At 47.4% G+C, this 14,462-nt stretch overlaps 1 protein-coding gene across 1 annotated transcript; it reads left to right on the top strand.

Annotated features, from left to right (window-relative positions):
* The first annotated feature begins 4,539 nt into the window (after positions 1–4,539).
* LOC124314613 (mucin-5AC-like) lies at positions 4,540–13,611 on the top strand. The gene is made up of 4 exons (XM_046779830.1): positions 4,540–4,831; positions 7,296–9,802; positions 9,883–12,369; positions 12,434–13,611. Exons 1-4 carry the CDS (start codon positions 4,808–4,810, stop codon positions 12,966–12,968), a joined length of 5,553 nt encoding a protein of 1,850 aa, XP_046635786.1. The 5' UTR covers positions 4,540–4,807; the 3' UTR covers positions 12,969–13,611.
* The last annotated feature ends 851 nt before the right edge of the window (positions 13,612–14,462 follow it).

Here is a 14,462-nt window from a genome sequence, read left to right on the forward strand (position 1 = left end):
TTAGGAGAAAACTTTGAAGAAAATGATGAAGGTAGTATCATTTCAGGCATTCTTGTCCAACATCACCCATGTGAACAAGTCACATGGTGGTTTTCGTTGGTGAAGCAACTTAAACACTCAGAACTACTAACAGGTTTTCTTCAGTACGTTGAGGACTAGGAGTTTACTTGTTGAGTTTTTTATTTAGTTCAAAAACAAGATAAAGCTGATTCATTGTATTACGTTTTAAGAAAAACCAAATGATTGCAGTTTTATTTCGTTTTTTCAAACTAAAATTTGCAACGCTAGTTGGCAGAGCGGACGACGGAATCTAACGAGAGCAAAGCACTCGAAAACAAACCCCCGCACACCAGCACACCAGCAAAGAAAAAACGAAATAAAAGTCAATATAATTAGACCGCGCAGTTTTGAGCGTGAGTCAATCGTTTCGTAATTTTAGACATTCTGAATCGGCGACGCTATGCGATTCGATCGCGGTCGCCATCAACGCGTGGCCGTGGCGGTTCTCACCTTTCGGTTATTCTTTTTCTCTCTCTTTTCTTTTCTCCCTTTTCTGTGAGAACAATCCAAAAACCGTCCAGGCGAGGCTTTTATCCATCCACAACAGCATAATAACACGACAACAACAGCAACAAATCTTGTATTAGCTATTTTATTTTCTCTCTTTTTTCTTTCTCGTGAATTAACAGTCTCTCTCTCTCTCTGCCCGTGGCTGTTATTATCTTTTTTGTGGAACAAATCAAAGAGGACGACGTCGGCGACGATGGGGGCTGGTACAGGTGGAGAAAGAGTAGAGAGATGGGTGGAGGGGTGGTCGGTTCTTCCCATCGAGGAGTGACGAGCAAATTACATGTTCAAAAGGAATGAAAGAAGAAGAAGAAGAGACCCAGCATCGATAATTGGCCGAACGAACGCAAACTTGCACACACACACACACAGAGCGCAACGCGCCGGGTCCCGCTTTCCTCCACACATTTACTTCTACGTCATTAATCTTCTTCTTCGCCTTCTTTTCAGTCTTCGCCTTTTCTTACACGGTATTACAAACATTTTCTCCCTTCGTGAAATCAAAATGTCTCCCCTCTCTATCCACTTCGTGAAATTTATCTCAGCCGGGTTCTTTTTCTAACAGTCGAATTTAACACGGACCGTGTACATCTCTCTCTCTCTCTCTATTGCGTTGTTGTCGCTGTTTTTATCCACACTATTTTGATAAGACTCTGATTCTTCTTCTTCTCTCTTTTGTCTGCTGCTGCACGCAGGGGATAGAGAGAGAGAAAACAAAAAAGATAACAACACGGGAGCGGATCGCCCGTCAACGTGAAATCGCGCACTGTAGTCGCCGGGGTAATTTGTGTGATGCGCACCGTTATATGTGATATATATCCGCACACGAAGTGCAGGTGAGAAAAAGCTCTGGCTTTTCCCTTTTGTTATCTCTCTCTCTCTCTCACTCGACTCTTTCCTACCTTGTAGACATCAGCTACCTGCCGCCTTGTGTAGTGGGTATATACAGAGACGCACACACATAAACGTGAATAAATCTACGGGTTCAAGAGATCACTGCGCCAGTCATTCCCGGGCCTCGCGCGTAGATGGGAATTTCGTGCGATGAAATATCCAGCGGAATTCTAATTCGCTGACACGGTGTGTGTGCGAGGAAGAATTGACAAATTTTTTTTCGTTTCTTTTTTGGGACGGCGGTTTGAAATCGGTTCAGTCGTCCTCGTCCGGGAATTCTCATTTGCGGTGGATGCGGAGAGCGCCAATTGAACTTGGCGCTGGTCTCGCGGCCCCCACCGACGCAATAAACAAGTCCAAGGCGGCGTGGGTGGTGTGCTCTCATGATGGATTTCATAATGAGGTCACGATGAAATGTTCTCTCTCTTTCTCTGAATTCCAGTGTCGACCTTCGCTTTTTTTTTGAGAGAAGAAGAAGAACCGCTCGCCCGTCAAATCATCCGAAGGTTCAACCGAAAATTCGGATACGCCGTCCAAGGCGAAAAAGGGGAGAATTGAAAAGTGAAAAGAAGAGTGTGAAGCCAAAGATGAGAGGGCGTCGATATAATCAGTGACAATGGTCGCCTCGAGCGCCGTGCGCTGCTTGCCGACGAGTATGTCGTGAGTGCCGCAAATTTACATCTCTTGCCTATTTCCCAAACGGAAATTGAATTAGCAAATGACGGTTATCCCGCGCGACGTAATACATTGACTCACTTGACGCGAGCGTGAGTCAACATTATCGGTTGCTACACGGTGTCAAGTGACCGACACTGCGCAGGTGAAGAAAATTAAAACCGAAAAAATCAAACGATTCGATGAGAAATGGAAAAAAGAAGAAGAAAGCGCCGCATCGATTTTGAATGGCCAAAAATGGTCAAAGCGAAATGGGAAACGTGTTGCAAAAAAAATAAGAGAGGGGGTAGGTTGTCTGTTACGGCATCTGAATCTCTCTCTGTGTGTGTGTGACGTGGAAATTTGCATTCCAATCAGCCAACAAGGAGAAAAGAGCAGAGACAGAAACAGACAAGACAAAACGAATACCGTTTGGGATAGTACGGCAATCGCCGTTATTCGCAGTTGAGTGTAGTTGATGGACGTTCGTTGTTTACGGTTGATACTATATAGGAGCCGAAGGGAGGAGATTTCTCTGACCGGGTGGAGTGGCAACACACGACGTAACATTCGTGTGTGTGTATAATAGTGAAGAAGACTATCTCTACTACACACAGCTGATGTGTGTGTAGCTACGGTCTTTATCGTCTTCGGAAACGGAGGAAAGACGAGAGACACCGGCGACGACCGAGAAAAGAGAAAGACGATAAATTTGAATTCTCCGAATGAAGAAGAACAAACGTCCAGGCAAAAAGTATACCAGGAAAAACCGCCGCGCACAAAAATGGCAGAATAGCCAACAGCCAAATCGAAAAAAAACGATTTTTTCCAAGCTTGAAAACAACAAAAAGAATAAAAGAGTTTCACCTTATTCGGTATTGACATCACACAGTAGATCACGGAGGATTGTCGTCTGCTACAAATCATTTTTCCGTGTTGAGCTCGTTTTCTCCCCGCTTCGCTCGTGACAGCCATCCCCAATATCGTCCCTGCAACACCAAAACGCATAAAAATATCGAGAAAATCTATTTCCATTATATTCAGATTTATTTAATTTTTTTGACGGGTGTTGGGTCTCGTTCCTTGTGTTACAGTCCGCAGGCACCAGCAGCTCTTTTTTACATAATATTGCGCTGGAGAGACAGACTGCTGCGTTGCACGTGACGTGAGTGACACTAAAGTGTAGCCTATATGGCTGCTGCTGCTGGGTGCGTCTATACTTGGGAGAGTATTATACATACCTAACGAAATATTACATTGTGTTTGTTCGCCGGAGAAGAATGTGTCATCCGAATCGAGTCCGGACGTGTTTTTCTTTCACGTTACGAGAGGAGAAATCTTTTTTCCTTTATTTTTTTTTCACCCCAAAATGTCAAAAAAGATTCTTTATATTTTTCTGCCTGAATGACATGCAAGAAAGGAAATGAAAAGCTCCGGGGAGAGAAAATATATAATGTGCCTATAAGTGAAATCGGTCAAATAAAAATAAATCTAACAGGGAAAAGTGACCGAGAATTATGATTATTATTATTTATTTTACTTCTTTATTTGTATAGCTGGTAGCCAGTTGTTTTTTAGTTTATATAAAAAAAAAGATTTTGACTTTGAGTTGATTTCCATCAGAGCCGGAAGACAATCATAATATTTATTTGTTTTGTTTCAATTCTCGGAATTTTGTTTTTGTTTTTTTTCTTCGTCATCAAATCTAACAACCTCTTGTTTTATTCAGACGGTGTGGGAAGTTGTTCGTCTTCCTATCCACTCTCGGAATAAAGAGACAGAAAGCGGATGCAAGCGCCAGCCAAAAAACCAACAGCGCAGTACTTTGCAGCACACTTCCGGATTTGTCTTCGCATTTCTTTCTCTGAGACTGCAATTCTTCTTTGATAGTTATAACCGGCGAGGACCTAAAAATACCCAGAAGCCACAACGATGATGATGAGAAGAAGGTATAATCCTACTTTTAAAAAAACAAAAAGAACTAAGACTGTAATTAGCGGTGTAGTCCTGGTTGGATGGATGAAAAAAATCCGGGTGTGTGTATCAAACAAAAGAACATAATGGGATGACATATATCCCCCCTCCCCCCTTCATTCCATCTCTTCTGGGAATGTTGCAAAACAAAACAGCACCAAGGCGAAAAAGAGAATCAGCAGAAACTTTGCTTGATAGTGCTGCAGTGGTAGTTTGGTGGGAGTGACTTATCCATCCACCGGAGAAAGAGAGAGAGTGAAGAGAGCCGCCCACACGATCTGCACCAATGTGCATTCTGTGCTGCACAGTGTGTATGTCTATCCCCCCTCTCTCTCTGCCTTTCTAGCATAGAGACATAAGTCTTATGACGTCGCTATAGCAGCAGCAGCAGCAGCACCCAAGGTGTATAGGTTTTTATGGACGCACTATCCACGTCCCGCCGGTTGTGTATAAAGCTCAGTTGGTCATCAAAGACGTACGTTCACTCCATCCGAGTCTGTCTAGTGTGTTGCATCGTCGTCCTCCTCCAGTCGTCGTACACTTAAAACAACAACAACTCTCTCTTATATCCCCTCAACAGTTTTCCCTGGTACATCATTTCTGTATTGGGTTTAGACGCGGTTCACATTCCCTCCCAAGTGATTCTTCTATTGAGGGAAGGAGGGAGCAGGTTTTTATTTAAGATCCGGTGGTGCCAATTCCGATTCGGAGGACAATTATGAAGTCGACACTGCGCCTCACAGTAAGTCCCGAAATTTTTATTTTCCGTTCAATTTGTGTGTGGGAGGGAGTAGGAAATCTCTCAATCACCATCACTGTCGATGATTGAGAATTTTTTGGCAGAAGAGAATTAAGACATCGATTGATGGCGGAGAGAGAGAGAGAGCGTTCAGATGGTCGTGAGGAAGGACGAGGGGGGTACTGGGGATGGGTCAGGATATTATAAAAACAAAACAAAAATGATTGGATCGAAAGAGAGAGTGAGAGTTCTTCTGCTTTTGGACGTCTGCGCTGTGTGTGTGTTTTCTCTCTCCTCGAAATCATAGACGTATACAAAACCGAAAGGAATAACACACACACATCTTATTTACCGATGATGACGGGGTAGCTCTTTTAGTTGTGACTTTTGCGACTCGGTGGAAAGGGGGGGGGGGAACGGCACATCACGAATCCAAAACAAAAAGGGGGGGTTGAAAAAGGTTGAAATATCCCCAAATGCACGTCTAACCCATCCCCGAAGCGTTATATAAGAAAAACGAACTTGTTCGCCAGCAGCTAAAAGGGAGAGGTGAGTAGGCCAGGCGTGACTCTCTCTTCTTATTTTAGCGGCCGCAGTCGTCGGTGTCATCATCCCGGCGATGGAACTCACGAAGCTTCAAAACAAAATAACGGGACGAAAAAAAGAGAGAAGAAGAAGAAGAAGAAACATGTTCACGAACGAAAGTGACACGCAGAGCAATCCGAGAGGTTCTTCCCACACACACACAGAAGAGACACACAGAGCCCGAGGCTATTTTACCGCTGACTTCGGCAGCTCTCGCTCGTCTCTCCCCCCGCCAGTCAGACTCGACGCCTGGCGTTTGTCTTGCCAAACTGTGCGCGTAGAATATAAAAAGTTGCGCGCGTTTGGAGAAAAAAAAACAAGAAGTTCGGGCAATGTGCCAAGAAGAGTCTCGTGTGCACACACACACTCCCGGGATGGGGTTTCTCTCCTCCTCCTCTCAAAACTGTGTTTAGAAAGTTTTGAGGACGAGCCGCCGAGAAGCGCGGGTCCCATCACATAAGACACGGTAAGATGTAGACAAGAGAGCGCCGCATCAGAGAGAAAGAGAGTTCGGGACTCTCTCACACGCCCAGTATGAGGCAGGAGAGAGAGAACCGGTTGGGAATAGTTTTTTGAGCGAAAAAGTTGCGATAAAAGATGCGAGTGCCTTTTAGATTTTTCACACACACCCCCTGAGATTTCTTCTTCTTTTTCTTTTTGAGAGAAAAATCAGTGCCGGTTAGGCGATGTCATAAAACAAAACAAAAAAGTTAAAACATTTAAGAAAGATTCTTTTCCCTGTGGCGGGGCTGCATCTGACACTTAACTCATCGTCATCACCTTCGCTTTCAAACTTCTTTTTCTTCCTTTTTAATGATGGCGCGAAACTGTGTGGAAATGAGATGGTAATCCTCCATCATCATCCGCCGGCTCAAGAGCGAAACCGTTAAAATAATTTAATGAACCCAACAGAGATTCGTATATGGTTGTAGGCGAAAGAGAAATGTTTTCATTTCGGTTTCACTAGGCCAAGGACTTGGGAATTTTTCGAGCTTTTTTGTGTGTGTATTTGTTTGGGTTTATTCATCATTGCGTTATAGATCCGTCTTGTTCTTCTTCACCTCTAATTTAACTCGGCCGCAATCCGGTCGATAAAATTTCCCATCACTTTTGTTTTAAAAATTCCGGGGCCGATAAGACACACAATCATTCCCGCAGTTCCTCTTAAACAAAAGTGAAAGGCACACACCACACAACGGTATTCCTCTTTTCTCTTATTTAGGAAGGTGATGTTCTTTCAGGCGAAGAAGAATCTAATCAATCAATCGTGCGCGCCAGATCGTATATAGTTCTATACCATCGATTAAAGTCACCAAGTCCGTCCAAACGGCCCTGCCTAAACCCCCCCAAAAAAAGAAACAGCTGGTTTTATTATTCACAGATGCAAATCGCAAAATCCAGCCGGGTCCTTCTCTTCTGAAAAATATTCAACATTTTATAAAAGGAAGAAAGAAAAAAAAAAAAGGGAAACATTAGAAAATGCGCCAAGTTTGGGAAAAACGTGAAGAAAGAAAAGATTCTGCAGGTGGCGATGTTTGATGGTGTCGCTTTTTATTTAGCCGGGGTTTTCTGCTTTTTAGCTTTCACTTTTCTTCTTCTTTCCTTTCCACATATAAATCTTTTGCGTGGCAGTGGAGCGCCATAGAACAACAGCTCCACAGCGACATTTATTGATAATTGCTTTATCCGCGAGTTTTTCCCCCCTCAGTTTTCAGACTCTTTTGAGTCTCTCTCGTGGGAACTTGTTCGACATAATGAGATTTTGATGGCGGTTTTGCGGGCAAGCCAACTCTCTCAATCAGGCGTCGTAACGTGTAACATGGCTGGCGTCCTCTGCCGTTTTTGATGTGATGGTGAGCTCATCCACTTTCGATTCGCCCAGGTGGTGATTGCGTTCACCTTGTTGGCGCTGGGCGCACGGGCCCTGCCGACGCTCGACGACGACTACGACGAGGAGGAGCTGCTCATCTCGGAGGCCCTGAAGGGCAGCGTCGAAGAAGCTTCGACGGCGTCCAACAGGCGGCTGTCTACCGGCGGCCGCGGCGGCTCTTCGCAAAAGAGCCGAAAGGTGTTGTTGTCGTCCGGCGAAGATGAGCAGCTGATTAGCATCCCGCCCGTCCTCGTCACTAATTGGGGACTGGCCTTGGTCGATGGAGCTGAGATTAAGAAAGTGCTGGACGAGGAGAACGACATTGGCATCTCGTTCGAGGAGCTCAGCCAATTCCAACTGGAATTCGGCAAGAGAACGGACAACACCAAGAAGCGAAAGGGCAACTTTTTCAATCCGCCCGGATCACAGGTGAAGCCGAGCAATTTCAAGGATCAAGTCAAGACCATCATTCGCACCAAACCCAAGGCTAAGCTCAACATCACGGAGGCCGGACTCTTGGAAGAGACGGCCGTCATCCGCCAGCCGCAATTTCTCCGAAAAATCAACGACGGAGGATCCAACACGGCCGCAGTCAACGAATTGAAGGCCGTCGAGACCGAGAGCATCAAGCCCACGGTTGTTGTTGTGCAAGACAAGGAGGATTCCAGCGAATTCACCAAGTTCCTCGGCTCAGATGACGTCACAACAACAACAACAACAACTGAAAATCCATCCACTTTGTTCCCGACTTTCCCTCGTAGCCGAGTCAGAACGACAACCCCAACAACAACAACAACAATTTCACCAACGACTGTTGAAATCCGTACGGATGCCCCGAGTGTTGCGGAAGAAGCTGCCGAGACGACGACAGCCGAATCCGTGCCAACAACCACTTTCTCGGTAGTCACCGAGCCTGTGACGTCCACCACCCGGTTCCCACCTCGCAGCAGCACTCCAATGAGCCCGTCCGTTTTCGCTCGTAGCTCATTCTCACCCATCGCCTTTTCCTTGACGACGGAAGGCACCACCGTGCCGTTGACGACTGCCGAGTCTGTAACAACCGAGGCGGGAACAACAACAACAACAACAACTTTAGCCCCGACTACTCTGGATAGTGATGATGACGACGAAACTGATGGGCCGGAAGATCCGGAAACAATTTCAGAGGCGACCATCGTCAACAGTTTTGAATCGAGCCGAGAGGGAGGCATTGGACGTGTCAAAGAGACTGGATCCAGGTTGTTTGGTTCCGGCAGAGTCCGTTCCACCACAACAGCGGCGCCGACAACTACAACAACATCGGCATCGGATCCAGTTGTGAGCATCCGGTCGGAAGTGACACCCTCCGAGACGACGACGGAAGTTCCATCAACAACCGAAACTCTGGTCGTTAGTTCGACACAAGTTCCTGCCACCGCCTCGGTGGTTGTGACCGATTCCACCGTCGATCTTACCAAGCCATTCACTTTCACTATCGTCACTCCGGAGAAGACGACCGTGACCATCACCAGGACTCCGCCGCCGCTATCCAGTTCTTCGAAATTGACTCCGAGTGTCACCGCCGAGGCCTTTGCGGCCGCCGTTTCGGCTTCCATCAACGGAGGAGGAGGATCGACCACCACTGCAACTCCTCCGGTTGTCAAAACGGCTCCAGTCAACAGCAGAAGCCGAGTCCGTCCAGTGACTGGCAACCGAGCCGAGCAAATTATTCGCACGATCGGGAGCGTTTCCGGTAGCCAAAATGCCAACGCCAACAACGCCGCTGGAACCAACACCAATTCTTCCTCGCGTCGGACCCGGCCCATCAATCGCAACATTTTCAACACTGCCACCGACGCCACAGCGGCGTCGAAAACTACCACAGAGTCGATCACAACAACCAGTGAACCCATTACCATTAGAGCTGAGACCGTCATCAACAACTCCCGGCGAACTAGGCCCAACAATCAGGTCACTACTGAGCCAACAACAATAACAACGACAGTGAAATCAGTCGAAGAAGTAGACAATCAGCTCTCGGTTACCATCCCGTCGTTTACCAACAACCGAAGAAGGCCGATCTCGACGACAACAACGGAAAGCTCTGCTGTCACCACTACGACAACCGAGTCCGTCAAAAGTGACACTTCCGGTGAATCGCTTGACGACAATATCAGCATTGACGCCGATTCGATAGTCAACAAACGAGTTCGACCCATCAACAGGAACCTTTTCAACACTGTCACCAACCCGACAACTACCACAACAACAACAACAACCACCGAAGCTGCCCAGACGACAGTCGAATCTGTCACTGAGACTCGACCAACGACAACCGGAATACCAAGGACCAGACCCTCGGCTATTCGATCAACCACAGAATCGATTTTCGACTCGTTTTTCACGACGACAGTCGATTCCGACGTGTCATCCGAATCGACCAGCACGGACAGCGTCATTGCGACTACGTTCCAAGTGGAATTGAAAGTAGCGGACGTCACAACTGCACAGCCAACCACCACAACTGAACTACCCAAAAGGTAAAATTGCATTGATATTAACTGAATTTTTGTTAAACAAGATCATTACATTCTCCCTTTTTAATGTTAAAAATGAGCAGTTCTACCACAGTTGAACCTTCAACAACGACAACTGTGCCCGAGACGTCCCCAGCAACAACTTCAACAGCTGCACCTTCTTCCACTGTCACTGCCGCTCGTGGTGGGAATCGAAGGATCGGAGGAGGACGCAGACCCTCACCGTCACCAGCGACAACAACAACAACAGTCGCATCCGTCGCCGTTGAGACAAACGACATTCCGGCCGCTAACGAAGGAGCCCAGTCGTTTGGTGGTAGACGGCCAGGAGGTCTGCGCAGGCGACCGCAGCCAAGCACAGCTCGATCAGTGGACGCTAGCCCCGTCGAGAATCAAGTTCCCTCCGTCTCGCCGTCGGTTTCACTAATCAATAACCGACGAAGGCCAACAACAACGACGACCACAACAACAACCGAAACCACAACTACTGTTGGCCAAACGACGACGACGATCGAACCGGTTAAGGTAGAAGAATCCGTCGCAACTACCTCCAATCCGCAAGAAGAAACTCCAACTGAAGTGATTGAGAGCGTTCGAGTAACGAAGCCATCAACGAAAACAACAACGACAACAACCACCACCCAAGCCGCAACCACAGTGGAAACAACGACCGTCTCTACAACCCCTGTCGTTAGTAGTACAACAACCGAATCTGCCGCTCCAATTGAAAGTTCGTCTACCAGCGCAACCGTTGGCCAATTAGCCGTGGAGGACAGTGTGACCGTAGCAGCGGCGGAATCCCAATCAACTGAAACTCCGCGAGGAGGAGTCGTTTCACTTTTTGCCGGCCGGAGGAGAACGACCCAAAGTCCTGTCACAACCACCGCCGCCGCCGCCGCCGTCACAGCCGAAGTCAGTGAATCGACTTCGACCGCAGCTCCTGCTGCTATTTCGGTCACTGCCCGTCTTGGAATTCGGCAAAGGCCGTCCGTTGCCACCACGACCGTCTCGCCGAGCAGCACCACTGCATCCAGCGATCCATCCAGCACAACTACGGCCCGTGCTGCTGCCAATAATGCCAGTGGCGGGATAGCTTCACTTTTCGGCGGACGAAGAAGAACAACGGCTACCCCTCAAGTGGTCAGCGAAGCTCCAGTTCAATCGGCGGGTGCCAATTCCGCTGCAGTGGCTAACATCATTAGCGGACGCCGGCCAGGACGACCTACCGCCCGAACGACGACTACCACCACTCCAAGCCCTTTCGTCGATTCGGCTGAAGAGCTTTTGGACGACAATGTCGAGGATGATTTCGGTGTCGTCGACGAAGAAGAAATTCTAGACGATGAAGAGAATTTCTCTGTTGAATCGTTCGGCATTTCGGTGAATTCTTTCGGTGGTAGGCGGAGACCTTCCAGCACTACCAGCGCCCCAATCTCGACGACTGGATTGACGGGTTTGTTGAGCGGAAGACGGCCAGGAGCAGGCCGCAGGATCGATACTAGCATTCCCATCGTTCAGAGTCTCGAGGTCACTCAGGCACCAACTGAAGCCCCGGCTGTTGGTGGACTGGCCAGTCTTTTAGCCCGACGACCTGTTGCGAGACCGACAACTACAACTACCGAGGGACCAGCTCTAGTTGAAACGAATGCCGGAATCGGATCAGCGGCAGTTGCCAGCATCATTAGCGGGCGGCGGCCAGGCTCTGGAACTAGACCAACAACGACAACAACAACAACAACTCCAAGAGCAATTTCATCTGACGATCAAAGCTCAGCATCCAATGACACCCTAGCTGCTAATAACAATGGAACAACCGGAATTGCCAACCTATTTGGCGGGCGAAGACCTGGAGCCGGACGGACGACGACTGCGAGAGCCCTCACAGATGTCGCCGTTGAAACTGAAGCCGTTGTTCCGGCAACCGCAACAGCCAACAGCAGCGCTAATGCGTTGGCTAGTCTCGTGAGCGGACGTCGGCCAGGCGTCCGTCCTACGACAACAACTACTGCCTCACCTATTGTGGTGCTGGAAACGAACGATGAATCGGAAGATGAAGCCCCGACGACCGTCGAGAGTCTCACTGAAGCCCCGTCCACTCCCGGTGGATTGGCTGGTCTTTTGGCTCGTCGTCCGTCAGTCCGAACGACCACGACAACCACAGAAACTCCCGCTAGAAATGAAAGCAATGCTGGATCAGCAGCTGTGGCCAGCATCATTAGCGGGCGACGGCCAGGAGTGAGGACTACAACTGCCCGAACGGCCACCAGTGAGTCGACCAACAGCAGCGCCGAAGTGGAAGACAACCAGCCGGCCTCGAATACAACGTCGTCGACTGAAGCTAACGTCGCATCCACCAACGGATTGGCTGGATTATTAGCCCGGCGACCTGCCAGACCGACCACCACAACAACTACCACGTCGAGGCCCGTTGAAGAGACAACAACAATCCGTCTGACTCCTACCAGGACCACTGCTAGCCGATTCCGTCCAGGAGTTTCATCTACAACGCCGGAAACTTTGGTGGAAGGCGAACTCCCTACTCTTCCAGCCCGTACTACTCGACTCTTGAGGTATACATTTCCTATCCATTTCTGAAATAATAATTGAATTGACGCATTGGTTAATTGGCAACAGAAACCGGACATCGAATACGCCGGAAGTCAACAGCGTTTCCATCCAAGCCCAGCAAATTGGCGAGAGAATCCGATCGAGAGGCAGAAGCGTCAGCTCGGGCCTTGCCGTCAACACAACCACCACGAGCAGCACGACCGCTGCCAGTAGCACAGTCTCAACGGTCACGGACGCTACAACAACAACAACGACAACAACAACAGAGGTACCAATCACTTTCACAACAAGCACCAGCGCTCCGCCGACCACCACCGTCAAGACGGAAGCGGATTCTGTCATCGTGTTGCAGGCTGAGCAACCGGCAGGTGTATCGGCCTCTTTAATCGAAACCACCAGCCCGGCCGCGGTGGAGATCACGGATGACTCTTCCATCACGCTCTTCCCAGAGGGCGCCATCGTGCTGGGTTTCTCTTCGTCGACGGAAATCAGCGAGGTCATCCAGATCGTTGGAGAATTGCCACCGCGCTCGTCACGTAACGTCAGCAACGGCGGCGGCAGCAGCAGCAGTAGTAGTAATAGTAATAACACGTCGGAATGATGGTTAATTCTGGTGGTACTGATGGTCGGACTGGTGGCACATACTTAAGATATGCAGAACGTGAACCAAAAAACCAGGAGAGAGAAAAGGTAAAACGTGGTAGATGGGAAAACAACAAAAAACCAACAGTACCATCAGAGTGTGATTATTATGATTGATGATGATGACGATGTAAAGCTCTAATTATCTTCAAGTGATTTATCGGCTGTACATAATGGGTGTGTAATAAAAACTTTTTGCGTATTCTTTCAACCTTCCTTCGATGCAAATACAATTCTGATAGAAACAAAAAATTGAAATAACAGCATTGGCTTTTAACGCTCTTTTACACTAACACGAATTTTTTTTCATCGTCAGTTTCTCTAACCAGTAATTTTATACCTCCCTTTCTGTTATAATTGAATGATTCAATAGGCTCAACTTGAACGAAAAAGAAGAAAAGTTTCGAGCGTTGATAAATGGAATTTTTTTGTTCCCTCCTTTCCCTTTATTTCCGGCTCAAAATCACTTTTTTTTTCGCTAATGAAGTATACAGTATATTTTATTATTTCTTATAGTTAGAGTAAATAGTATGAATATACACTGAAAGGAAAAAGCAAATGTATAAAAAATATACGAGCGTGATTCGCTAATTAGAACTTGACCCAATGCATCTGTTTCATTATTTTTTCCCGACCTACACCTCCTGAACTGGGAATCTATGGCGACAAATTTGTGTAACGGTGAGAAATTCCAGTAATTATCCAACAAGTAAATTTGTTCAACATCCGCCCCAGAGATTCGCCATACCGATTAAAAATTCAAAAGAAAGAATAAGTCGTAAAACAGTGGCGCATCACGGGAGCCAATCTGCCCCTTTTGTTTTTATTATTATCACCATTCATGGGAACTATTCATTTTTTTTTCTGAATCAGAATCATAACATTTGCCCTACATAATTATGACGATCATTTCTATTGCTCTGATTCCCACCCACATTGCATTTATGTTATTAAACAGAAAAGATATGCCAATAGCTTTACGGTCTTCACCTATTTATGCTACACACCCACACACCAAGCTCATCCTTTCCCTTTTCTTGTTGTTTCTCCTTTAACAACGAAGATGCTCTCAGCTTTCAACATTTTCGTTTTGTTTGTTTTTCCGATGGGACGATCGAGTGGAGGATGAAACACTAAACCGTCATGACTTAATATCTCCATGTGCTGGCAGTTTCAGAAGAGCAGCTCGCAGAGAAAGTTCTTGTTATCTTTTTAATGCCCCCCGAAATGTACAAACCCACAAGCGATTTGTGGGGGAAGAATAACTCCACACACGAACTCCCAACAACAAACGAAAACTCTCCTACGCCGCTGTGTCGTCTTCATCATTAACGCTCCGGTCACGCAGCAACGAATTCCGGCAATCTCTCTAATGATATCGAAACGTGCACAACGCTACAGTACCGCAGCTGTATGTATACGTAACGTATAGTGCGTCGAGGAGGTTTGTATA

This window comes from Daphnia pulicaria, chromosome 10 (assembly GCF_021234035.1).
Source record: "Daphnia pulicaria isolate SC F1-1A chromosome 10, SC_F0-13Bv2, whole genome shotgun sequence".
Taxonomy (NCBI): Eukaryota; Metazoa; Arthropoda; class Branchiopoda; order Diplostraca; family Daphniidae; genus Daphnia; species Daphnia pulicaria.

Excerpts from the sequence above, each read along its gene's own strand:
- LOC124314613 (XM_046779830.1), top strand. The coding sequence starts at position 4,808 with ATGAAGTCGACACTGCGCCTCACA. Across the intron at positions 4,832-7,295 it reads AGTCGACACTGCGCCTCACA|GTGGTGATTGCGTTCACCTT; the intron begins GTAAGTCCCGAA and ends CGATTCGCCCAG. Across the intron at positions 9,803-9,882 it reads ACAACTGAACTACCCAAAAG|TTCTACCACAGTTGAACCTT; the intron begins GTAAAATTGCAT and ends AAAAATGAGCAG.